Source organism: the organism of the source record quoted next, unplaced genomic scaffold, assembly GCF_019419815.1.
Source record: "Pyrus x bretschneideri cultivar Hongxiangsu unplaced genomic scaffold, Pyrus_bretschneideri_v1 Contig24, whole genome shotgun sequence".
NCBI classification, from domain to species: domain Eukaryota; kingdom Viridiplantae; phylum Streptophyta; class Magnoliopsida; order Rosales; family Rosaceae; genus Pyrus; species Pyrus x bretschneideri.
In genome coordinates this window covers 912848-939976 of record NW_025999546.1, presented here as the reverse complement: position 1 = coordinate 939976, position 27129 = coordinate 912848, and the positions used below count along the sequence as shown (strand labels likewise).

At 35.3% G+C, this 27129-nt stretch overlaps 2 protein-coding genes and 1 long non-coding RNA gene across 5 annotated transcripts; 2 read left to right on the top strand and 1 right to left on the bottom strand.

Annotated features, from left to right (window-relative positions):
• The first annotated feature begins 5929 nt into the window (after window positions 1-5929).
• On the top strand, window positions 5930-9461 carry LOC125478288. 2 transcript variants are annotated; one of them, XR_007259127.1, is made up of 3 exons: window positions 5930-8702; window positions 8797-8941; window positions 9405-9461. It is a non-coding gene; the product is annotated as an uncharacterized LOC125478288 (long non-coding RNA). The 2 variants fall into 2 exon arrangements; XR_007259126.1 differs by having other exon boundaries at window positions 9390-9449.
• Window positions 9462-15053: 5592 nt separating this feature from the next.
• On the top strand, window positions 15054-16158 carry LOC103951710 (putative glycine-rich cell wall structural protein 1). Its single transcript, XM_048586033.1, has one exon. The coding sequence runs from the start codon at window positions 15377-15379 to the stop codon at window positions 15962-15964; it is 588 nt and encodes a 195-aa protein (XP_048441990.1). The 5' UTR covers window positions 15054-15376; the 3' UTR covers window positions 15965-16158.
• A 2335-nt stretch (window positions 16159-18493) lies between these two features.
• LOC103951708 (protein BTR1) lies at window positions 18494-24853 on the bottom strand. Of its 2 annotated transcripts, none has more exons than XM_009363157.3 (8): window positions 24459-24853; window positions 23132-23370; window positions 22929-23035; window positions 20939-21132; window positions 19676-19737; window positions 19192-19287; window positions 19051-19112; window positions 18494-18964 (listed from the first exon to the last, which is right to left on the bottom strand). In XM_009363157.3, exons 1-8 carry the CDS (start codon window positions 24544-24546, stop codon window positions 18868-18870), a joined length of 945 nt encoding a protein of 314 aa, XP_009361432.1. In that variant the 5' UTR covers window positions 24547-24853; the 3' UTR covers window positions 18494-18867. The 2 variants fall into 2 exon arrangements, with proteins under 2 accessions (XP_009361432.1, XP_009361431.1); XM_009363156.3 differs by having other exon boundaries at window positions 19676-19740; window positions 24459-24852.
• Between the last annotated feature and the right edge of the window lie 2276 nt (window positions 24854-27129).

The following is a 27129-nucleotide window of genomic DNA, read 5'->3' as shown; positions in this document are numbered from 1 at the left end:
AACTAATTTAATTGATGTCACCATTTTCTCAAAACTTAAGCTTATCAGTCTGTGATCCATTAAGTTCTTAGCGAGACAGTGAGCGATTTGAACTTTTAGTAATCAATTTATGAAATAAAACCCTTTTTTAATACTCCCTTTAATGAGGATTAATCATTGTTAATCCTTAGGGCTTCCACAAATCCTGAGTGACATATGTCGATGCAAATTTCCACCATCTTCAGTCTTGAAGAAAATGCACCTGCAAAACAATCAACACCTTTGATCAAAAACCCAAGCCTTAAGCGCCCACGAGGTGGTGGGGTGGGGGGAGTTAGGCTGATGGATCTTTGATGCCTAAGTTAGTTCTCTGAAAAAGTAAGTGTTTAGGGCTTTTAGGGGTAGCAAAAGCTTAACGAAATTTGGTAGAGATGGAGGCATTTTATTGGCCAAGGTGTATGGAGAAACATTCTCAAGATATTAAATAAGAAATAATATCTTGAGATAATGGAGTAAATATCCCTAATTGATTTAAATATGGATTACTTGAATGAAGTCAATATTCAATCGGGAATATATTAAAGATAAGATTTGAGTAATTAAAAATTATATTAATGCTTTGATTTTTTCATGCCAAGGGCAGGTATGAGCAGTCATATTCAATTGTATGGATATTCAAGGGTGTGAGTTGCACATGGGAGTATCTGAGGAGTCTGCCCATTTAATGAAGGCAATCTTGTCTTTCTAGAGTAAAAGTCCACATGTCGCCTCTAGAATTTTTAGAATTATTTTAGACTCCACAACACTTAACGGTATGTCATGACTACCCAAGCTAAGTAGAAAAGGCGGAGAACTTGTTTAGTTGGTATTACAATGCAATACATTATTCTCTAAATCAATACACTCAATCACATTATTAGGGCATGAAATTTATGTCAAGTCAGTGCATAGAGAAGAACCCAATCACAACAAGAAAACAGGCCTGTAGTGACTAATTTCTTAGTCAGCATATGAAAAAGGTCACTAATGCTATGAATCTAGTGACCATTTTGCTAACAGGTCACTAAGCTCAGTTAGTAGCCTTTAATGACCTAAACTTGACTTCTTGAACTATGATTAATGTGACTTTATTTATTTATTTATTTATACATTGAATTTTCTTTTGATTTCGATTTGAGCTCGATTTTGAGTTCGAATATCTACTTTGAACTTTCATTCTATTGAGTTGGATTTCAATCTGGATTGGGGGCTGTGATTTGGGATTTAGGTTACGATTTGGATTTCTGAAAAATCCATATGATTTTGATTCACTGCATTTTCTCTTGAAAACTTATGAGTAAAGAAAGTTTACTGTTAGTCAGACGTTGGATCATCGTGCACTGTCTACCATTAATCAATCCATAACCATCTATGAAAGATTGGAGAGAGAGTCAAAAATTTTACTAGAAGAGTTTGTTGCGGGATTTCCATGATTTCTAGGCTGAGGAATAAGTATAATCTTATTTTTATGTAACTTAAAAGGGTGATATGTATAACACAACATGCAGGAAGTTGTAGTCAGCACAAATAACTCGAACGTGCATACATGTCCTGTCATATAATATAACACTTTTTTGCTCTTCTTCCGCCTTCCGTCTCCGGATGTCCGATTGGATTTAGTTGTCCACTGTTTCTTTTTTGATTCGCAGCAGATGATTGTTTCAGGCCATGTTTGCGTAGATACATGTGGACGTGAAAATGTTAAAGCCCAGTTGGGTAATGGGAGAAGAAATAGATGACTGGATACTTGAATGTATTGGGCTGTGACAACTAGAAATGATCAACAACTGCTACGACAGTTTTTATGCATGCACTAATTTTCATCTACTTCTGTCATCTATGCTATCTATGAATACAATTGAGTATTCTAACACTTTTTGGCAGCAACATGTATTCTCATTTGGGTCTAGATACCGTTTCTTTTTTTTATCATAAATTAGCTACTTTGTTATCCTTTTGTTAAATGGGATTTGATATCAACTATATAAAAGGTCTTAAAACTCACAGCACCACATGGTCATTTTTGCTAGTTAAGTATCTACGTGGAACTCAATATTTGGAATTTAACGATGTGCGGTCAGAATGCAGTTTGAGTTGTGTTGGTGATTTCAGTAAGTTAATTTTCATGTTTAAGACTAATAATTTCAGAGAAAGAAAAATGCAAGTGTTGCATGCATACAAGGAACACAAGTGCAGAGAGCTTGTAGGTAACTAGTTTTTGTTTTGAGTCCCAAACATATACCCTGTCCAGTCAACCACTCCACTGCCTATTTTCTGGCTTCTGTCACATAAACTAGCTTAGCCAGTGATGAGTAATTTCATATTATATATTTCACCCTATTTTTAGTATGTTTTGGTAATTATTTTGGTAGAATTTTGATATTTTACTTTATATTTTCAATATAGGATATTTGACTTTCTTTAGAGCAAAACGTGATCAAACGGACGAATTTTAGAATGATTCAAATTGGTAGACGTTCATGTGTCTCTTGGCCTATTCGTGTCAAAATTTAAGATTTTTCTCCCAAGTGGTTATTTTCTGGCGATAGATTAAAGAAGCAATGCATGGTGTTGTAAAGTGACGTTTCTGGGCTTAATTGCGATTTTTGGAACCCAAGATGACCTCTCGGTTCGTGGCCTTCTGGAGAAGTGTTCAGAATATTCCAAGCTTTAAATCTAGCTATTTTGGGCCATTTTTGGAGTAGATATTCAGGCGAATTTTAGGCGAATTTTGGGCCAAAATGTGGGTATACAGATTTTCAGGCGAATTTTACCATTTAATTTACGGTTATGTTTCTTATTTTATTTTATTTATTTGGTTTCCTAGTCTTGTTGGAAGACCTTTTATTAGGAGGATTTAATTTAATCAGTAGGTTAAATCAGCTTGGCCGGCCTTATTTTTCTTGGACTTCTTCTCTGTGCAGTTTTGAGAGAGGAAATTGGCCTAGCGTAGAGATTTTTCAGACTATTACATTCAAGGAGTTTTCGATCTTTTATTATTTCAATACAATTTATGTTGATTTTAGTTATGAATATGTGTAACTAATTCTCTTTTTGCTAGGGTGAGGCCATGAGTCTTGGTATGAATATGTAGTTTCTTTTCAATTTACTTATGATTATGTGCATGCAGGTCTTTGAATTATTAATCATCGGTCTAAACTATCTAAGTGTCTTGATGATTCGCGACCATTAGGATATTTAGAAAAGTAATTTGATGCAATTTTGGTCGGAGGTCGGTCCCTGAAATTGACGAAGACTTCTTGTGGTTAATATGTGCAAGTTCACTTAGGATGAATACCACGTCTTAAGGGTTGCATGGTTTTTCAAAAGGTTTCACAAAACTTAATGAGTCATGCATGTTTAGATTTGATCTAAATACTACAAACGGATTGCATGTTTGATATACATTCTATATTTGAGGTCCAAGTAGGCATATATTAGGAAAACCTAACCTTCGAAATATGCATCTATAGGTCATAAGTAATTAGAAGAACTATATAGGATTGTTAAGGTAACGGCGGATTCCTAGTGCTTTCTCAATTTGATTTCTAAAGACTATTCCTTTTTCCTCATCTTTAACATTGCAGATTGTTCTAGTCTCTGTTATTAAATTCGTTTTTTATTTAATTAGGTAATAAAATCAATCATCCTAAATCTTTGTTTTACAATAATTAAGAGCTTGTTTGGATGTGCTTTTAAAATGACTGAAAGCATGTTTGGTGAAAATATTTTTGAAAACAATCCTTAGTAAAAATGTTAGTAAACCCTAGAAAAGCACTTAAAGTGCTTCCTACTAGAAGCACATAATTGATGCTTCGTGTAAAAAGCACTTAAAGTGCTTTTGGAACGCCAAAATATTTTCTCTAAAAACACTTTCAATCATTTTAAAAGCACATCCAAACGAGTCCTAACTGAAATTTGGTTTGGTACGAATTATTTAATAATCTTTGTGGAGAACGACCTTGCTAGCTAGAACTATTTATAATGCAACATCCTTATCATTCTTGCAAGTATTATAGGTATTTTTAACCATTTTGCGCATGGGATAAAAAGCCTATCAAGAAATTTGTGCGTGTGGTAACCTTCGAAATATGTATTATAGATACTTTCAGCACTGTTAAAAACAAGTTGCTCTAACTTGCCAGTCTCAGCATATTCGCTGCTTATTCGATCACACAGAAAGATCATTGATTAAGTTACGCACTTATAAATGGTTAGTTGAGTAGTTTAGGATGGTATGCACTCAAGTTGAAGTCCTCGTACTTACAAATTAGAGTTTAACCAGAATTACAGTTTGAGTGGAATTTAAGCTCCCTGCAACTCATGCCCAAAACGTTTCCAAATGGCAACCTGTATTTCCGCATCTGGATTAATAAGAATGTATTAGCATGCCACGTATTTTGAACATCACACACTAATGAATCATATGATTGATTGATGATTAGGCGTATAGCACTAAGTAAGGCCTAGCCACGCACGAAGTTTTCCACCGTCTATTTTGCATCCTTCATATGAGTGCACTAACTACATATATAAGTATAACATTTAGTCATATGTCATAATCATTACATTTTAAATATGCCATGTGTCCAACTAATGCAAATAACACGTAAATTATGTTAGTTGATCAGAACAACGTCTTTTCTCTTTAACACAAATTAAAATCGTCCTTTTAATAAATTAAAATTGTTTAAAATATCGTTTTGTAAGCCATTTAATCCTACGTTCTAGTTGTATTCGTTTAAAAATGTAAACTCAGCTCGGAAACTTGACATAATGTATTACAACTTATAAATATATGATTCTACTACTAATAACATTGATGCATTTTGTGAACACCTGACGAGCTATGCAAGCAGTTAAGTTGAAACAATACTGATGCGATTAATAGGAACATTGGCCCTATCTGAAACTAGTATCTATCTTCACCTTGGAAGGGAGAGACCTTAAGTTTAAATCTTGTGGATGACAAATTTATACCAATTTATTCCTCCACCTTTAACGTAAATATATCGTTGCATAAAATGAAAAAATTTGTTGTCACAAAACAAAAAAAGATATGCACGTAACACAAAGAGAGATCCCATGCTGATGCTGCTTCGGTAAGATGAGATCGTCACACCTACATTGATATGATTGAGGGAGCCAAAGTGCATGCAAGCTAATCTCTAAATGGTCACTCACGCGAAGTAGACAGGGAAGCATGTATGATTGATTATATGTATAGGTCAAATCAGATTAATGATCCTCATGGTAATAGAGCATTCGCAAGATTGTCTGTGTTAAAAAATTAAGATTTAAATCCTCGTGGTAACATACTGTTAGCAAATTTAATCCAAAGTGAAACTCCCAGATTTGTTAGATGCAAGGATAAAAATGTGATAAAAATGTCCAGTCATACTTTTTACATGTTTACCTTCTTCTACTGCTTCTCTTCTTCTCTCTCATAAATTGAACCATTTTGTCTTCTTCTTTTTGTCTTCGTGTTCGTGATCCGATTTCCTGAGATTGATATGATTGAGGGAGCCATAGTGCATGCAAGCTAAGCTCGAAATGGTCACTCACGCAAAGTAGACAGGGAAGCATGCATATATGATTGATTATATGTATATGTAGGAATTACTCCATTTGTCACTCGAAGTGTATATTTGAAGAAAGATGACAAAGCCTCTCGCCCCACTAACACACGAGAGATCAATATCAATCGATTTAGAAGGAAAATGTTTTGGGGTAGGTGAGTGAATCTTGTAGTGGGATTTTGTGGCCTGAGATTTTCAGCATCTTCCAAAAGCATGATACGTCGTTGTAATTGCTTATAGCTTGCAAAGTCAGAGTATGATGTCGTTGTAATTGCTTATATCTTTATGTTAATTTGTTAGTTGACATGGCTCCGAGCATAATTCAACTCAATATAGATATGATTGCTTTTTTATCTGATAAGGATACGAATAATGATTATTTTCCTACTATTTACTAGGTTTACAATTGCTTTCTTGTTTGTTTAGGATTCATTCTTTGTGTAAGAAGAAATTTTGGCAAATTATGTAGCCTTCTTGACAAATATGAAGTGCTCTTATTTATTTTCAATCAATAAAATAATAGTCAGTATTTGTAATGAGGTTGTTCTCTTTTTTTTGGTCATTTGAATTGTTTTATTACAACTAATAGTACCACTTTAATCTATACTAAGAAGAGTGAGAAAATGATGAATATTGAATACAGTTGATTGAAGAAGAAGACTTTATCTGTTAAAACAATTCACAATTTATGCTTTTTTTTTTTAACAATCTAATCACCTCAAAAGAATATTGTTGGATTTATCCAATATAAATCAACCTTTAAATGGTCTATTACATGTAATAGGAATGTAATATTAGAGAATAATGCTGATTGTGATTTGATCTCTTAAAGATATCAATCCTATATAAGGTGTCTTATATTGGAAATAGGATTGATGGAATCCTTAATTAAAAATGATTATGATACTTCACTTGGAGGCTAACAAAGTAAGTTTAGGTTTCCTTTATGGATGGAAACCCTAACCTTTAGCCTATATAAAAACAAGGGTCCCTATAAGCCCTAGAACACACAACATAATACTTCTCATAGAGTAGTTGTATTCAGCTAGGTGTTTATAGAAGATCTTGGTGTTGCCGTGCTCTGCTACTTTTGTGTTCGACTTCCATGCCCGCCATTGAAATCAGGTCAGTCGCTCATTCATTTGTGTTTTAATTGTATAACCTTATAAGACTAACAGTTGGTATTAGAGCCACTGGTTATATAATTAAAACCTATTAGGTTTAATGTTGGATTATATAATATTCTCTTGAACTGCGTGTTTAATCCAAATTGTCATTGCATATACTCGGCAACATCACCATACTATTTGAATCAGTTCAATTGTTGATTATGATCAGGTTGCATAATTATTCAGTTTTAATCAAGAATATTTTTCACTAATATTATGGTTGCAGTCAAGGGAAATTTATTAAGAACTATGCTAATTGATACCCTGATTATTATCAGCAAGACAAGTTGCCTGATTATAGCACACGAATCCACAATATTGTATGCGGTTGTATCACATATAACCACATAGCTTTGCTTGCCAATTGGAAATTGGACTACGCTTAGAGGCGCTTTTGATCAAGCATGAATTAAATTATGGAATTGAAGCATAGAATTTATATAATATTCTTATAGTATTGTAGCATGAAATTTAAAAACCATATAGGAATTGGAATCCTATATTCATATAGGAACGTAAAGAAGCATATATGTAAGGCGTGATATTATATTATGTATTTTACAGTGGAAACCATGGCACTGAGAAGAATAACAGTTTTGTTCTATTTCAATCTTCATGCTATTGTTTTGGTTGAATTGATTTACCATGTGCCACTGATGATCTCAATTTTTGTAAGCATGCTATATTTGTTCTGACCTTACTGAAGAGGTCCCTCCGATTAGCAAGCAGAACGAAGTCATCTACCAAAGCAAAATGGTTTGTTTCATTGACTTTTGATTTCCATAATGGTTTATGGTATTTTGGTTGATATATATTTGGGTTGATCCCTGAAAGCTTAAATTGGTAATAAGATAAAGATATAATTGCATGAGTGATGTGCTAATTATTGTAGAGCATGTACATACATTGATTACAATGTATCGGTTAAGTATGTCATGAATATGGATCCAATTTTTACATATTTTGGCAATACGTATCTACATGGGCATATGCTTATTGATTAAGAACTAATATTATTTTCCATGAATTGCTACGGGTGATACGTTAATGTGACAAGAAACAATTGCATAAGTGCTAGCAATTGTTTGATCAAGCAAGTATACATAATTTTCTAAAGCCAATTATGTATCTACAGTTCGCATAGCTTGTGTATGTATTTACATTTGTTCTAACCTTGCATTGGAGAATTTCTTAAGATCCCTCAGTCGAACAAGGCCAAAGAAGAGGTTAGTATTACATCGGTATATGAAATTCTAGTACGATCTTTCCTTTTGGTCTTCATGATAAATTATACAAGGAATGGTTATGTTGGATTCATGAAGTGTTATATTGTTCCTGCAAAATCCAACCATGTCGTGACGTCTTTCTGATTGTAGGAGACAGAATTAGTCATATCCTATAATTTATCAATACTATTGGGATATGTTTTGCCTATGATTGTAATAACATATATTGCAGTTGTGTTGCAGGGAAGCATACTCTAAGTTTTATACATGTCAATTATGTACATGTCTGTTAATGAATTTGATAAAATTCCTATACATGAAAGTAAGTCATACATATTTTGGCAACATTTGTTAAGCAAATGGCGCGTATAGTGTTGCTTGTATGGTTAATTTGGTTCAAGCATGAGATGTGACAGCTCGTTCCGGATTTTTCGTACCGTAGGGGTAAAATGACGGTTTTGCCCCTAGTGGTTATGTTTCGTGTGTGTTGGTTTTTGGGGTTTTGGTTGGCAGCATTTGGACCACACACACACACACACACACACACACCTTCATCCTCATCTTCTTTTTGTCTCGTGTCTCTCTCTCTCTCCCTTCTACGTTTTTCGTACGGACAAGGATCAAAACACTCGAAAACGTTGCGGATCAAAGTAAAGAACTTTACCTTTGTGTTCGTGAGGTTCATACGAGTTCAACCATACCCATTTCAGGTAAGGAAACCTTTGTTTTCACGTCGAACCCGAGATGTTCGATTCGGGGTACTATTCATGCACACGTAAAATCATGTGTTTTTGGGAATTTCAGGGTTATAGGAAGCTTGGTGAGGTCCTTAAGAAGCTCGGGGTGGTTCGTTTGAAGGTTTTGGACGTCAGGATTGTGAGTGGCAGGTTTGGCCAGATTTTGTGAAGTTTCTCCGGCGAGATTCCGTTGGTTTCACTGCTTGAAAGTGGTAAGGTTTTGTTCTATTTGTTGTAAGCTTCATTTTGGTACCAATTTTGTGGAATTTGGTTGAATAACGAGTGAGAAACAAAGATTAGAAAATTTTCCAGTTTTCCGGCGATGGCGACGGCGCCGGAGGTTGGTCGGAGAAGACGACGGAATATTCCTAATAGTGTTAGGTTAACTTTAACGGAATCTGTTAGTTTTAATGGAATATTCCTAATGGCATTAATGGACGCTGTCAGTGTGCCAGGCACGCGCCTGCGCGTGAGCAGCACGTGTGGCCGTGCCTTGGCGGCGCGTGGGGCGCTTGTGACGTCGAAAAATTATTTTAAAAATATGGGGATGTTCATGAGGTTAAGTAGATCACGTTGGTGTATTCATACACCCCATTTGAGCATTGTATGAGAAGTTATTACCTAGTTTTGGTTATGTGCTTTAAATTAATGTTTTTATAGTTGTTTCGCATATAGGTGAGACCTATCGCGAGGACGAGCGCAGTCACTCGAGGCAAGGGGGTTACGACCCTTCTACTTACCAGTGAGTGGGCTTTTGGTTTTCCGTATATACCTATATACTTGTGATTTTCATAGAAAATGAAATGAAACGTTTATATGTTTTAAATGTCATGCATTGCGTTTGCCTATTTAATTGTGCATTAGTAGTTGCATATATGTATGTTTGGTGCTGCGGACGCACAGGTAAGTGCCAGGTAAGTTATGGTTTATGTTGTGATTAGTAGTGATGTGAGATGCATAAAGAGCTTATAACATGTACCCCCGGTGTTAGTGCTCCTGCCCAGAGTAGGCACAGTTCTTCACGTGATGTTTATCTCCCGCACCACACGCTCATCTTGGATCCAAGTTAGGTGCACAGTCATGTCGTACAGACCACTATAGGTGGTTCCGACTCCTAGGTGACCCGCGATTATTCGCCCAGTCTTCACATGATCGTAGCACTTGAGCATACTTATTTACACCCAGTCCTGTCGTACAAACCACTATAGGTGGTTCTGACTCGTGTGCAGGTATAGTTAGTAAGTTGGAGATTTGAGTTCTAGATTTAGCCGTACAGGTCACGTTAGGTGATTCCAGCTGACAGATTACATTGCCTTGATTAACATTACCTGGGTTATTTACAGTTTATGTAGAGGCATTCGACATGGCATATTTCTGAGCATGTTTTGGATATATGTGTATATTCTATTTCTGGGAAACTATACAGGTTTTACGACGATAGGTTAGAACTTTTGTTAATGAAATGATTTTGAAAAGCTTTATTTTTGCCCACTCACACTTTCTGTTTTGCGCCCATCCAGGTTCTAGTTTGGATTGCTCTTTTGGTGGCTCTCAAGGGATTCACGGCATATCTGACAGATTATCACCAGTGTAGGACCACCTCTGGGTGTGTTTTGTTAGTGTTTGTTCCCCTGGACTGCACTAGGTTTTCTGTGCTCTGAATATTATTTTTCACACTTACGCTTGCACATGTATGTTAACTACCCTGTGTGTAGCTTGGTTTTTATTTGTTCGTACTTTTATTTTTATTCTTAGCTTCCGCATTGTGCACATGGTTACGTCACTCTCATGCGACGGCCAACACGCCCTGATTTTGGTCAGGGTGTGTCATGAGATGACATATTTTTAATATTGCCGTGGGTTTTGGACTATAATGAATTGTAGTTTTGTTTCCACTAATATTCACGATATGTGAATAAACTTTAATGCCATTAATAGCACAAGAAATATATGTGACTAATCAGTCAGGTTTGTCTACAATTTTGCTTTCCTATCTCAGTATAGTCATTTAATTGTACATGATATTGATGCATAACTTATGGAGTGACTGAGAATGACAGAAAGCATCTAGTGACAAGAACAAGGGTATTATACAAATGAATAAGGTTTGTAGTAATGTGACAATTCTCATTTGTATTTTTATCTATTTTTATATAATAATTATGGTTGGTCGTGTGATTATATATATGTTTACAAAGAAGTGGTGAACATATGAAGGCATGAGGTATGTAATCCATTCAAAATATGTGACTTAATTGATAAGCATGAATTTCAAACATGTATTATTGTTTGTGGTTTTTCCTATGCCTAAAGAATTTAAACAGTGCTTTGATTAGTAAATTTTTATGTGTCATAAGGGGAGAAGAAAAGAAACTTTTCAAGGCTAATGTACGGCACATATTGGAGATGTTTTCTATGGAAGAAAATAATTTTGGTTGTTCCTTTTATTTAATTTGATATTTACAAAGCTAATGCATGATTTTAATGCTATGTTTAGTAGTTTTGTGTTACGGAAAGAAATATATAAAAGGAAAGGAACATGTTTGATTTAAGAAAACATTTGAGCGATTTAACTTTTAAATTAAAGGAATGTATTGTTCTTTCCCATTACATAAAGTATTTCTATTAAGTAATTGACTCCATAATGATAAGTATTGACATTCTTGTGGTGAAAACTTGTTCTGTATGTGATTAATCTCCTTCAAGTATGTTGTCAGGTTTTTGAGATTAATTTAATGTCAAAGGGAGTCAAGAAGGAATTAGTGCCATTTGTTGGCAAGACTCGAAGCTCGAATCAAGTTATCATAATTTTGTCACTTACAATTAATTAATCCATGTGACTTCTGGTATTGTTTCAGGGCGGAGTTGACCAATGCCTTTTCAACTAAGCAAGACGCAATGGCTTAGTTGACGATGGGACTATGTTTTTGAGTTACTTCAGTCAACTTTGCATCTTAATTAGAATAAAAGGGATAATCTTCTTGCCTACAGGTGTGGATTACTTCTTTTAGTTTAATTAAGATGGCAGAGTATGGGTTTTATTTCACCGAAGTTGTGAAAATCTTCATCTTGCCTACATGTGTTGAAGTTTTTCATGAAGGTACTTTTGTGACGTAAAATCTAGAACTAGAAACTAGTTAATTTTCTTGCCTACAAGTGTAAATTAATTTAGTTTCTTGAAGTTTATTGGGATAAAGTTCCATGCCATTAGTGACAAATATTTCCACAATGAGCCCCATAAAAGGTTGTGGTTTGAAGGCATGGAAATCAATTGCATCATGATGTATTTTGTATCTCTTCATGAGACTTGTTGATGCAAAGTATTGGACCCATGAAGGTTAATCAAAGATTGCTAAGATACGCATTGTTTTAATCTTATGCTTGTAAATCTTTTCAATTTGAACTATGATGTCAGTTTAGAGGACGAAATTTGACTACTAAAGTTTCCTTTGGACATCGAAATTGAAATGATATGAAATTGAATTTGTTATGGATGCATAAATTCATGATAGATGCACATAATTGTTTCTGGTAGATTACGTATCTTGATTGAAATCGGGTGAATGACATGTCTAATGGTCACCAATTGGATATGTTTAACAAATAGATGTCTAATATGTGTCTACAAATTTTCAAAAAAATTTTCCATGTATTTTAATTATGGTGAATTTACTAGTAACCCATGCTCGTGTAGGCAGTTTTACTAGCAGATTGTGTTGGTCTTTTTGAGATGTGACTTTAGACTACTATTTTGAACCAAAACGGCTCTATATTTTTATTTTATGAAGATTAGTATGTGTATTTTGATCAGTATAACGTTGGTAGCAATCAAGCATGTAAATTAATTATGATAAATTCTAAAGTAAGTGTAACTCATTGCTGAAATTCTATTTGACAATTTTATGTTCGTTGTAATGTCTATTTTATTATGTCCAAAATATAAAGCAATTTTATTTAGGTACATCTTTGAAAGAGTGTTTGCCCAAGTGGGAGAATTAGTGAACGAAAATTGGACTTCACACTCATTAACTTATTTGCAAGTATAAACTCTGAAAACTTAGTAGGAGTTGTTCTAAAATTTTGAGCATTAAGTGGACTTGCATGAATCTATTAAAGCATTATTCTATCTTTCATGAATTTGTGTTACTCGAATGTCTATAATATGTTTAAGTTGCACGAATGGATACTTGATATATGCGTACATTTTTCTATTATTTGCAATCATTTGGATTTCTTGGTTGATCATTTGTTTTGAGGCTCATAAGGACTTAGCATAAATGTGGACTTATTAATACATATAAGATGGTTGTTGGATGCATGTTTTGTGTAACAGTGGTGAATGCTTTCGTGCTTAGTTGTACCTTTCATTGAGGTAATATGTATTCATTGACTGAGTAAGGCTATTCCCAAAGGCATATTTTCAAAAATATGATTTAAGTATTGATTTGCAAATTAAGTAACGATGTTGCAGACCAGTGGGAGTTTGAGTTTCGTGTTAGTAATGCATTACATTTGCAGATGACCTATAAGGTATGTATAGAATCCATATATTCATTTTAATCTCTAGTTTGATTCATTAAGTCACATTTTTCGTGTACTAATCAATCATCTGATGAAATATATATCAGATATCAAGTTGTTATCAAATTGCATATTAAATGGCAAGGCATGGTTTGTGCACTGGCTCAGTTGTGAGGATTTCCATCTTGCCCGCAGGTGTTGGAAATCACTATGAAAGTAACTTGTATGGTGCATAGATCAGTGTCAAAAACATATTAATTCATCTTGCTCACAAGTGTTGAATTAATTTGTTTTATGAAGTTTTGGGATATTTTACTTGGACATGTGCCTATTTGGTATTTTCAGTTGTGTTCGTTGGTTATAAACATTGTTTGTATTGTTATTGGTCTAATGAAAATGATGCATGATTGTTTTGGAGATGTATTCACATCTGCAGGTTATGGTGGTTTCATTGGATGAAAGATATTTGCATTGGCAGATTTAAGGCTTCGAAGAAGCATAAGGTGTAACTTGTGAGTTACAATAAGCTGGACCTGAGATGATATAAAGTAAGACATTTTGGTTAATTTAAAGTTTCATCTCTTGATCGTAATTTGTGTTTCATGTGAATGAGGATCATAGCATGTGTGATTATGAAGGTTCTGGGTTGTGTCAACCCTACAACCTTGTTAGTTCCATGTTAAGAAATGCATTTGACAGAAGCTACATTAAGGACGAGATGTAATTACTATTACATGGCCACTAAAGTGACATTAATATCCAATCTCAAGTATAAACGTGAATATTACATTTTGTAGACCATGTGGGAGAATGTTGGATTTATCCAATATAAATCAACCTTTAAATGGTCTACTACATGTAATAGGAATGTAATATTGGAGAATAATGTTAATTATGATTTGATCTCTTAAATATATCAATCCTAATAAGGTGTCTTATATTGGAAATAGGATTGATGGAATCCTTAATTGAATATGATTATGATACTTCACTTGGAGGCTAATAAAGTAAGTTTGGGTTTCCTTTATGGATGGAAACCCTAGCCTTTAGCCTATATAAAAACAACGGCCCCTATAAGCCCTAGAACACAAAACATAATGCTTCCCATAGAGTAGTTGTATTCGGCTAGGTGTTTATAGAAGATCTTGGTGTTGCCGTGCTCTACTACTTTTGTGTTCGACTTCCATGCCCACCATTGGAATCAGGTCAATCACTCCTTCGTTTGTAGTTTAATTGTATAACCTTATAAGGCTAACAAATACTCCATAAATTGTTGAATATAGAAAACACCAAGTTAGTCAATATGGTAACCAACAGACGAGTTAATGGATAAACTATTATTCGGTATAGCTTAGCTTTATCTAAATACATCATCACATTAATCAATTGGCATTAAAAATTTGGAATAATAGTTTATGCCAATAGTGGTGTTCTACATATATTTTTTTCATTTTCAAAACAGTTGCATGGCTATAGAATTCCCACCGCGTAAGGTGTCATATCTTTTGCTATTATGATTGGTTCTCTCAAGTGAAAATGTTGCTTAAGAAGACACATGTAAAACTCATCACCACAAATTAACACTACTATTTGATTCATTGGGAAATATATATTAATAGAAAACTCACGTACTCGTTGTGGCATTCGTGTATCGATCCAGCACAGAATTGAAGTGTGATTGCATCTTATTGGCATGGTCCCATTTTTTCTAGGTATATCTTTAGGACCATTGGAGTCAAAAGTGGAAGTGGACTTATATTCAACAGCAAGGAATTGCATGAGGACAGGAACAAAGGTATCACCCACAATACCACCACCGTCACACCCACCAGCCACCACCACCGCCAATGCCACTAATAAAAAACCGTACACGTACACGTTTTGATTATAATTTAGTAAGTGCAAAAGGAAGGTAGTAGAATATTAATGTCAACAAAGTTCGGATAGTGCCCTTAGCTTTCTGATGCCTATATATAGACACTAACCCTTAACCTTGTCTACTCACAAAGTATTTGGTTTCTCAAGATACTTCACTCACAAGTCTCAACCAACACATTACACTAAAGAATCACATTGATCTCAAAAACAATCTTAACCAACGGACATTAAGTTTTTCAAGTTTGAATATGGCCAGCACTAGGGTCATTGGTGCTGCATTCTTGGTTTTGCTGCTTGTGGAGCTCTCCTTTGCTTCTAGACCGTTAAAGGCCACTGGGGGTGGTAGCGGCGGCGGTGGTGGCGGTGGAGGTGGTGGAGGGGGTGGTTCAGTCTTTGGGTCCGAGTCTGGGTATGGTTCGGGGCATGGGTATGGGAGTGGTTCAGGGTATGGTACTGAAGGTGGAGGCGGAGGCGGTGGAGGTGAAGGAGGCGGCGGTGGTGGTGGATACGGTGGTTTTGGGTCTGGATATGGGTCTGGTGGTGGCTCTGGTTATGGATCTGGTGGTGGGAAAGGAAGAGGTGGAGGTGGAGGAGGCGGCGGTGGTGGTGGTGGGGGAGGAGGTGGTGGAGGCTCAAGTACAGGAAGTGGGTCAGGTTATGGAAGTGGAAGTGGCTACGGTAGTGGAGGTGGCAAGGACGGTGGTGGTGGGGGCGGTGGAGGAGGCGGTGGCGGCGGTGGTGGTGGTGGAAGTGGCCATCGTGGTGGTAGTGGCTCTGGTTACGGGGAGGGTTATGGGTCTGGATATGGTGAAGGAGGTGGGGATGATTCACCATGAACATGATCATATTAATTACGTGAACTATTCCATTGTTAGATAATTCATCATCTTTGTCCATTCATGATTGAAATAAAATGCTCAGCTTCAACACCACTATGTATACGCGGTGGTGGATATGTCACCCTTCGATATTAATCACATTGTTACTCCTACTATACTACTAATACAAAGCTCAATTTTCTTTTGTTAAACTTATTAGACTAGATTCGACTTTTCTTGAACGTTTTTGTTGTTTTAGAGTAAAACTGTATTTCACTATTGTAAACATCTTTATTTAAGTGATAGATTGTTCTGATGGATAGAATATTCCTCTTTAATAGGGTATTTCTCTTCAACTCCATTCCACCCTGAGTGAAAATACTGTTTGTCATACATTATGCATGAAACGTTTGGTTAGGTTTTGAGACCGTTTGATTGGTAAGTTGGATTGGTGCCTACCCTATTCGATACACACTTTAAAATGCGTGAAGTACAAACCATGCAACGACAAAATAATTTAAAAATACAATAATAAAGCACCTCGTTCATAGAAATGTGTACACAATATATTCGTCGGAAAAAAACTTGCATATCACGAGTGAGTTTTTTCTCTCGACCTAACTCTTACCCAGGATAGCTTGAATAACTGAGAATGATTTGCTGCCAACGAAACAGCAGGTCACCTCTACATGCACTCAAAAATCAAAATCTCACCAAAACCATTGTGGAACCAAAACATAAAAACGCACAAGACCCACTCGCCGCCCACCTTATAAACTTATGACGACGCATAAGCATGGTTTCCATAATAAAACAAAACAATAATAATAATAACTTAAGTATATGAGGTTTCACAATCTCTCCTCCTTAAAGAAATTTCGTCCTAGGAATTTGTTAGGTCTTGTATTCTAACTTCAAACGTGACACTAAACTTTCTAACAGTTCACCCTATCTTAATATGCAGAACTTCAACATCTATGATCATGCTCACACATGAATTCATGGGATTTATATAGTAATTAACATGACCTTAAATTTGATTGTATTCTCTTCACTAAAATCTAAATAAATGACTTTTATAATGGACAATTCTAGTAGATACCAATCTTACAGAGTAATACTACAAACCATGAAAGATCAGTTTTCTTCCAAAACTGACTTGGTTGCTCAAGTAATCTTCTCAATTTCCACCAATGCAATAGTTATCAAAAATCCCCAACTAGGGTAAGCTCAAGGTAATTCTTCGACATCAACAATCCCCATTTTTAATGTCAAATTTTTCTACAAATGCATTACTCACTTTATATATATATCAACCATAAAATATTTTATCTTACGCAATCTGTCACAATAGTACAAGTTCAAGGCAAAAAAATCCTTCAAATATTATGTCATCAATATTTTTTTTTTTCCACATTCTCAAGGGATTTCAACTTAATTTTAATACTCTTCCAAGTAATTTCGTAAATCCATACACGCATTGTTGTCCAAAATATTTAAACTCTTTGTGAACCACTAATCACATACCAAGAAGCTAAAACTTATCTATCGCTTTATGACGTCAGTTTGAAACTAATTTCACGATGCCATTGAAGAACCAATATTTCAAATTATCACTTTTCTAATCCTCTACTAGCTAACAATGTCAACCCATATTAATTTTCAAGGATTAAAATATTACATAAATCCTAGGATAACTTCACCTGATCTACCTCTACTATCTCAATGAATTCCACTTTAACATGGATAATTTTATTTCTTAAACGTACAATCAAACACTCTACATAATATATCAAGGTACTGGAATTCTTCTATTTGAGTGAATAGTACACAATTTCATATATTATTCTTGCCTACAGAATTACTTTGATCATCAATTCAACATTCTCCAAACTTTTCATAATATTGAAACTATTAATTAAGCCTTGAAGATAGCAATGGCAAAAAGAAAGTATATTGACCCTAATTCTCTTCAATTAAATATGAGCTTGTACATATTGACCAATCGTTATACTTCCAACAACTCTAAGATACAAGCCATTTTTATTTGCAAGCACGAACTCCACCATTTCTAGGATTAGGTTGCATCAAGCCCGGCTAGATTGTCTACGTGCTCTATGCTCTAGCACATGAATCAAACCTACGTAGTCCTCTCCCGCCTACGCCTCGTGGTATTGAACCATAGGGAGAGATATTTGTGTAAAGGGTGTGAGGAAGAAATTCCTCATGGGAATTTCGGCGGTTAATTGGAACTCATACATTAACCTTCTCCTTATGACCTCTATATATAGCAGTCAATTTAGGGTTAAGGTGTAGGATGGTGACCACTAATCTGCGTGCACAATTTAACTCGCTAATTAAATGGTGACCACTAGTGACAAAAGCATCCCCTATAGTATATATTTGGAAGTTTTGTCCCTCTTTTATTTTTTTCAGGCTCAGCCATACACTGATAGGAGGAAATGCAACACAAAATCTCTACTTCTACGTACTCGAGCTACAAGCCTTCGCAGATTGCGCGAGGGGGAGGGGTTTTAACCCGGGACGCAGAAGAACAAATTTTCCATTATCAAACTTGATTTCAGACAACACCTACAAATTCAGAAGTTACAACTGTATAAATTAAGAAATAAAGCTAATCATTCTCTTTAGTCAATAAATAATTGCTTTCTTCAACATTTTCCCTTTTGAAAATACAGGTCATCTCATATAAGTCCCTATAAAATATAAATTGCTCTCCAGACAAAAAGAAATTTCTTCCTGTTCTTGCTTCCTACCACAGCATTCAGATGTTCTCAACCAAATTATCATACTCTGAGAATGTAAGTGGACACACTTCAATACCAGAAAATGTATAAGAAATAATTTGGGCAGCTCCACCACGAGATTCTCAAAGAGAATGAGTTCTGACGCTTGGAAAGTTAATCCATTGCCCTCTCGGATGCATAGGATACTTTCTGCATTATCATGGACTCAGCAGCATGGATTGCCCTCTGTGACCCCGTGATTGTCACCTTCCTGCAGAACAAGACACATGATGGAAAGTTATGATTTGGACATGGTCGCGCAGAGGAGAAGATATAGGATACCATGATTTATAATACCTGTCAGTAGTTCCAGACATGAAGTCACCCCTATCAGATATCTTTATCTTGGCTCCACTACCCTGCCAAACGAAAGTGCTCTGGTTAGGGTTTCTGCATATGTTATGAAGCTAAAAGATATTAAGGTGGTATTTATAAAACCTGACTAATCTCCGTTATGGTCCTTCCACCACGACCAAGAACCAACCCAATATGCTCGTCTGCTACGCCAATCGTAACCGAGTTACTCCGATCCTCCTGGAAAACAACATAATTTTTATAGTCAAGAAGAAAACAAGAACATAAACATATAGATAGCATGATAATTATGCACTTGCTATCAAACGACAAGTTACCATTCCATTGCATGTTTTAACCATCATGGAAATAAGGTTCATGCAGCATTTTCTACTTCCAAACAGACTACCAGCCCCCAAAAGAACCATTTGACATGTTTTCAAGCACATCCACTGTCCCGTATAACTTTTGTAAAACTTAAAGTGAATTCTGAACTACTATCCCAGGCCAACACTAACAAGTCTAGAAAACGAAAACTTACTAAGCATATCTGTTCAAATTATATCACAAGTCCCTGAACGTCTGTTAATTTAAAAGAAGATAATAACTCAGTGGGAAAAGGATGAACCTTAGCATTCTGAAATTTTCCTCCAGTCCCATTTGGTGGTCCATAACTCATTGCATTGTACGCTGCTGTTGCAACAGAAGGAAGCACAAATGTATATTGGATACCATGAAAACCCAAGAAGAAAACACCTATAAGTTCGGTTGGAGTGAACTTACTAGGAATTAAATCTCGCCATAATAATTTTGTATAGAGTCCAATCTAGGCAATTATATGAAATTATGCAATCATACTATGAAACAAATGGCCATCCAGAACCTCTATTCACAAGCACAGAATTTTAGTATTAAAGAATTTCATTTGATTATCAGTATTGTCAAAAAATTGTTATAAATGAAGCATGTCCAGAACCAAACCCTACAGGGATACCTCCCTCCTAAAATCCACCTACTTCCCAAGGGCTTGTCCTGGTGCAAACCCAGGTCGTTCCCGTCAATTGCCTAGAAAATAAATAAAGAGATATTTGGATCCTGGTCCCTGAGTCCAAATTTATTAGCTGTGTCCAATAACATTTTAAGTGTGGTTTAACTAGAAGAGTCAAATGCACGCACATAGAGCAAACCAAGGAAAAGAGAAGTCACAAACATGTCCTTCTATTTCACACACAAGAACATCAACTTAAAGAAGTTTAGAACGTTTTCACAGAAACTAAAATAATGTCTCTTTCATTCTACTCTACCAATTTATTTTATATCAGAACACATTTAATAGAAATTGATCTCTCTTATTTTGCATTTCAGTTTTTCAAATCCATTTCAATATTATAAGCAATGGAAAATGGTAGGAAATGCCTTTTCTACACAATTGGTTTTCTAGTGATAACACACTTAAAACTATGCACATTCTTTTATTGGTTATGATCTATTTTTTTCCCCTTCGGGGGGAAATGAAGATCAAAACTGGAACTTCTCTTGTTTAGAATAGAATGAGGACACCGATTTGTCTACTTCCCAGAAAAGTTCATTTTAGGTCTAAAATGTTTTACTCTGTAAAATATTTTGCACAAAAATTAATGGAATGTATAAAAATCTCTCACTATTTGAAACCAAGCTAATGGATCACATTTCAAGGTGAAGCAAAAACACATTAAGAAAGACCTCTATAACCTCAATAAGTCATGTTCACTACACTACATTTGAATCGTATGTGCACACAAACACACTAAGTCTATATAAATTACAAATTTTTAATGTTTTTTATTTATCTTGAATTTATTTATTTATTTTGAGAACAATAAATTAAGAATATGATCATAAGCGGACACACCTGGATATGAAAATGGGGCATTCATAGACTGAGCATAATGCGAGTCTTCAGATAACTTAGAAACAATTAAATCAACTGCTCGCATCTGTTCATCCAGACTTCCTGTTACTGTCACCAGCCGATCATTCAAACCAAAATAATTATTGTCTTGTGGTGATATTTTAATTCCAGCTTGTGATTCTTCAATAAATGACCTGGTCAAAGGAAATCTTAAATGTTAGCAACTTCTTTAATTATTTTGTTGGGTGACATACATACAAATGAGGACCCTAAATCTATAATTGAACATCATTGAAACTTTCATCAACTATGAGTTAAAAGTATCAGTTTGAAAACCTTAACCAACAAAAAGACTTCAGCGTTCAATAACACTTTCATGAAGAGTAACTACGGGATATCAACAGGGCATAAGCACGGGCCATGGCTTTTCTCATGTAAAGAGAAGCCTAAACCCAGCTATCTCATTAAACAAACAAATGACAACATAAACAGGAAGGGGAAATTAATTGCCAAAACCTCCACTTAATAAAGTTGCCGATGCAGACTCCTAGTCACTGCACGTATTGTTTTTATTTTCATAAAAAGCTGTATCCTCGATATAATATATATACATCTTCTAATCTAGCAAATTGTGTATCTCTGCTACTTGTCTACTCAACATCTATAAATTTCTCTACTTAGGTCATGATATCCTTCAAATCTGAATAGCTGAACAAGACAATCTTTCTTTTTTGGGCAACAGCTGAACAAGATGTTGTACTTTTATGCACAAACGGACGCAAATTCTAACAAAGTACCAATATCAACGTCGTAGGTGAAAGCTAAAACAATCTCAAACTAACAAAAGAGATTTACGTGGTTCGACGTAAAACCTACGTCCACAAGCGAAGCACGGCAAGGAATTTCACTAAACAAACGGAGATTACAAAAGAGTATTTAAACTCTCACCACTCAAAACCCACAAATTACAAACCTTGACCCAAACAAGTAGAGAACCCAAACAAACGGAGAAGATTCTCCCAAATTGCTCTCTAACTCACAAATTGACTCTCACCAAATTGCCACACAAATGAGCCACACAAAATACACTAACCCTAAGATCCTATTTATAGTGCACAGGACTTAGGTTACAATAAGAATTCTAATAGGAAGTAAATCCAAAACCTAATCAAATAGGTAATTAACAAAATCTCTCCACCAAGGAAACCAACTAAGAAGTCAAAATCCAAACCCAAATAGAACACCAAAACCACATAGGTAACACAAACCTAATTTTTTGCATCATCCTAATTTTGAGCCGTAAAACCCAACACAAGATAATCAAGTATTTCATCTGAAACAATTTTTTAGATATGACAGGACTCCAACAATAGGATGTATGAACCAGCCTCAAGCAGAACAATTCTCTGTATCAAATAATGCTTCTCCATCTTGAGTGATGCATCTTGAGTCTATGCAATCATATTAGTAATCAATTTAGCCAATAGACTTTATACAACAGCCCACCTGGCATCATGTCACCTCCAGATGACAATGCACACATCATTTTTCAAATCATTACACCTCCAGTTCACTCAATGATTATGTTAGTGAGCACACCAGAAACCCAACACTAAGGAGTTGACTCCCCCCAAAATAATATTCACATCTGAACAATTTTATTATTGTAAATCCACCAATTTAGAAAAAAACCTTACTGATTCTTAGTTTCTGACAGCAGAAAACTCTGATATCCAAATTTGTTTATACTCGCCTTTTCTTGCATTTCTAGGTTTTTTCAAGTATCCTAGCTATGTCCGTAGTGAAGTAAGAACATGCTTCAGAGAAGTACAAACACCAGGGAGGATGAGTTTGTTTTGTTATTATTATTGAAGGGAACGATAAAACAAAAAAGTGCTTAGTTTTACCAACAAGAATTCAGATTTTATATTCTATAAGCATGTCAAGATTGAGTAAGGATACTAAAAAATCCATGAAGTTGTGTCCTTACTTTATGGTAGATCCTCCTTTCCCAATTATGCCACCACAAGAACTATTTGGAACAACTAATCTCAGCTTTGTTCTTGGTTCCACTTCTTCAGTTTCTTCAGAATGAAGCTGACCAACACAGGAAAAGCACAATTAGCACCAGAAAAATCTAGTTTACTAATAGTTTAAAACTTATAAATTGTAAACCTGCATCAGAAAAAGTACCTCACTCAGTAACTTAGCAAGAACAAGGTCCACAGCCTTGACTATTTCATTAATTGTTCCAGAAATCATAATAATCCTATCAGTTGTTCCAGGGAAAAACTCATGATTGCGCGACAACTGAATTCTTGCTCCAGATTGCGATTGAAAATCAGTGATTGTTGCACCACCCTTTCCAATAACAGAACCAGCTGCAGCATTTGACACCAGAAACCTAACATATGTAGACTTCTCCGCAGAATCTGGAACAAGCAAAATAGAAGAAAACTACTGCATAAGTATAATGAGGCTGGTTTATTACATTTCCGACAACATATTCGAGTTAACTTGTGTTTGGGAAATCATTGGTTCAAATCATAACAGCAATACTACATATACAAAAACGACTTGAAAAGATTAAATATCAAGAGCTCAAACAGAAACAGCCAAAGCAGAAGTAAAGCAAAGGAACAACTGTGAGCAGTTTACAGTCGCTAAGCTCGCCCTCTTCGCCTTTGCTTAAATTTGTTCCATTGTATAGAGTGAGTTAAAAGTCTGAAACTAAGCAGTTCCCTAGTCTATTATCCACAGAGGATCTATTACATAGAAGCTAATATAATAAAGCATTTGGCCAATTACCAAATTGAGTTTTTATTGGATTTATTTAGCAATAATGTACAGGCATTTGAAATTCTAACCAAATCAACACAAAAGTACCGAGAGAAAAACATTGGCCCAGAAATCACAAGACAATTCCAACATACGGTAATTAACAAGCATTTCTGAAAAAAAGGCAATTCCACACGCCCCCGTGAAAATCCAATAATTTCTAAGACGCAATTTAGCAGTTGAATAGGAGGAGAAATAAAAGATTAAAACCCAAGGCATTTAAGACTTACAGAAATCAGATCCTAGTTGAGCTTTCACTCTTAAGACACATGCATCAAAATCCTATTTATGCCGTAAATATCAATTATACGAAATTCCCTCGCATCGGCATCAGTTCAGAACACGAAATTATTCAAATTACTTTCCCAACCCAATCCAACATGTTTAAACGTAATTCACAACCCTATATTCCTTCAATTGGAATCCCCTACTATTTTCTCAGCAAACAACCCAATTGTGGGGCTTAGGGCTAGGGTTAGGGTTTCAGTTTACAGAGAACAAAGGAATTAACTTGAAGGAAGCTTACATTGCCATTATTGTACAACTCCATCGAACATATAAAGTATAAAAACAACAGATATCACCACTATATACACATTTCACAGACATGTAATAGAAAGACAATAGAGAGAGAAAGTGGATCAGATCAGAGAAGGGGAGACTGAGAGAAAGAAAGAGATACCCGAACCCGGTGATTTGGGCGGCGGCGGCGATGAGCGCCTCCGTGGGGCCTCCGGTGACGACATGTAGGAGGACTCAGTGGACTCCATTGTCTTCTTCCTTCAGAGAATAAGATAGAGAAAGAATGGAGAGACACAGAAGAGAGATTCTAGAGCATTCGCAGAATTGGAAGGGGGAATTTTGAAGCTTGCAGACAAGGTGTTTGATGAAATTGTTGAGAGAGAAAGCAAAACGTGAGATTTGTGAGTGTTTTGGTTTTTCGCTGTGAGCTGTTTGGGGAAGGGAACCTCTCTCTTCGCTCTTCTGCCTGCTGCCCACCTCACCTACTTATCCATCTCCCTCTCTCTCTCTCTCTCTCTCTCTCCTCTTCTTTGTTCTGTTTTGGCCGTCAGAACCGCCTCCAAAGTCCTCGTTTTGTAATTTTAAACTCTTTTACTTTTTCAGATCGGATGGATCAGGGCCGTTGAGGTAGTCAACTTCTGAGTGGTGGTACGCGAGATGAAGGGTCAGGATCTGAGTGATGATATTAGGAAGGGATTGATTGGGGATAGGTTTTGATGCTCAACGCCCTCCCGCACGGTTCCCATGCCCAACCATACAAATCGCTTTTGTACAACATTTTTACTAATGACCAAAAGTACAATACAACTATTTACCCAAGATGTTTATTCTCTGTTGCCCCTTCTTTTGTAAAAGTGTTTTTAACAAGAAAATAGTCCTTGAGTATTTGATAAATTTTTATATAAATTTCTATGAATATGTTAAATGATTGAAAAATATATGGTATTTAATATGATATAATAATTGTCAAATAAAATAATGTAGGGACAATAAATATAATTTTGTAAAATATGAGGGGTATATTTATCATTTGAAAATTGACACTAATTACTATGCTTTTAAAAAAAATATATTTTTTTAGAACCATGGTAGACCCTATTTCTATTTTTCTTTTTTTTTTCAGCTGTCAATGACAACACATTTTTTTGTTTTACCAAACACAGTTGATGTTACAAATTTTCCCATTATTTTTTTTAAAGCACTAAAATCCTAAACCAACCTTTAGTATTACGGTCTAGTGGTATTCCTCATCACTTGTAAATAAGAGGTCTTAGGTTCGATTTTCGTCAAAAACAAATTTGAACCATATTATTATGGCAAGCTTATTATAAGCCTTAGCTCTAGCTCACTCCTCTACCTCTTCATTTAATGTGTATAAAATTGTTACCAAATAAGCCACACCTTTATAGCCATCACAAGATTAAGTCATATTAAGGGATATCCTCACCTTTATAGCCATCATAATCTATCCACCACTGTCTATGTAAAAATTGTAACCAAATAAGCTACGACCGTAAACATGATCTTAATTAATCATATTGCTGAATTCATGTAAACAATTAAATATCAAGGAGAATAATTCAAGTTCATATAACCTAGAAGTTGAATTATAACATTGACAACAAAAACAGTAAACCCTACCCCTCATTAGTCATAGTATTAACACATCCACACCTTCACAGTCGTCGTAATATATATTGCGATGACTGTGCAAGCCTTCATCAAAATCTCCAAAACCATCATTGTATTCATTATTGTACGGTGCATTATCATCTTTGTGCTCTCTATCGTAACAAGAGTCATCATCGTTGGACTATTCTTCGATGTTGGCCATGTCACAAAACAAAATTAGGTCGAATAACCTTCAAGTGGGCGAACCCTACATGAGATTGCAGAAATTTTTGGGAACTCGATTTGTGAAGAGAAAGATGACCTAAAGAGTACAATTATGCTAACAAGGAAGAACAAACGCACTTTCAATGAAATATAGAGAAGTTGACGTCAAAGGTGGGGAACTCGATTTGGAGATTAAAAATGCGTTATCGGAAGAATTGGTGAAGTTGACACAGAAAAGAAAAGAAAAAACAAACGCAGGATACCATAGAGATAACTCGTTTATTAAAAACAAAAAATTAATCAATGATATAATTAAGATAATCCTCAATTTTTATTAAAACAAATTGTATCTAACGGTCAAGATCATTCGTTGAACTTATCAATAGTCTAAGATAATTGTAAAATATTATAATATTAAAAGATACCGATACCTTTCTTTTTAACAAGGTAAGGTAGAATTTTCCATAAGTTTTAGTTATATTTTTAGAAATGGAAAGAAATCCAAGAAAAAGAAGGAATTAGAAATCCAATAAAAAGGGAAAGAAATCTAATATAGGCCCCGTATAAGGTTTTACATTAATACTCTCAGGTCTCAGCAGGATTCACATCCCTTCAAAACGTTATCTGCAGGCAGGATTTGAAAATTTGGAAACCAATTAAGAATCCCAATAGAAATTTTTTTGAACATTTAGTATGAAAAAATTAAAATCTCCCACTCCAATTATTTATATTGCTGAATCAGCAGATATACAGTGTACCTTCTCCATAATTTCCAGAGTTATCTTCAGTTTGGAAACCCTACTATTCAAACTTGAAAGCATATACAGCTGGGTCTGCATCGTTTTCTTTCTTAGTCTTTTTTGTACTCGAGATATAAATATTCATGGCCGCTGAAAATTGGAAAGCGGTGGGTGATGCTTATTGTAGGGCATGGCCGCAACGAGTTACTGAACCCGAAAGCGGCCAGAACTTGCTACATAACAAGTTCTTGATGG

Coding starts and splice junctions, on each gene's coding strand:
- LOC103951710 (XM_048586033.1), top strand. CDS start 15,377: ATGGCCAGCACTAGGGTCATTGGTGCTGCATTCTTGGTTTTGCTGCTT.
- LOC103951708 (XM_009363156.3), bottom strand. CDS start 24,546: ATGGAGTCCACTGAGTCCTCCTACATGTCGTCACCGGAGGCCCCACGG. Junction 23,371..24,458: donor GCCCAAATCACCGGGTTCGG/GTATCTCTTTCT, acceptor TGCTTGTTCCAG/ATTCTGCGGAGAAGTCTACA. Junction 18,965..19,050: donor ATGTCTGGAACTACTGACAG/GTATTATAAATC, acceptor CTTGTTCTGCAG/GAAGGTGACAATCACGGGGT.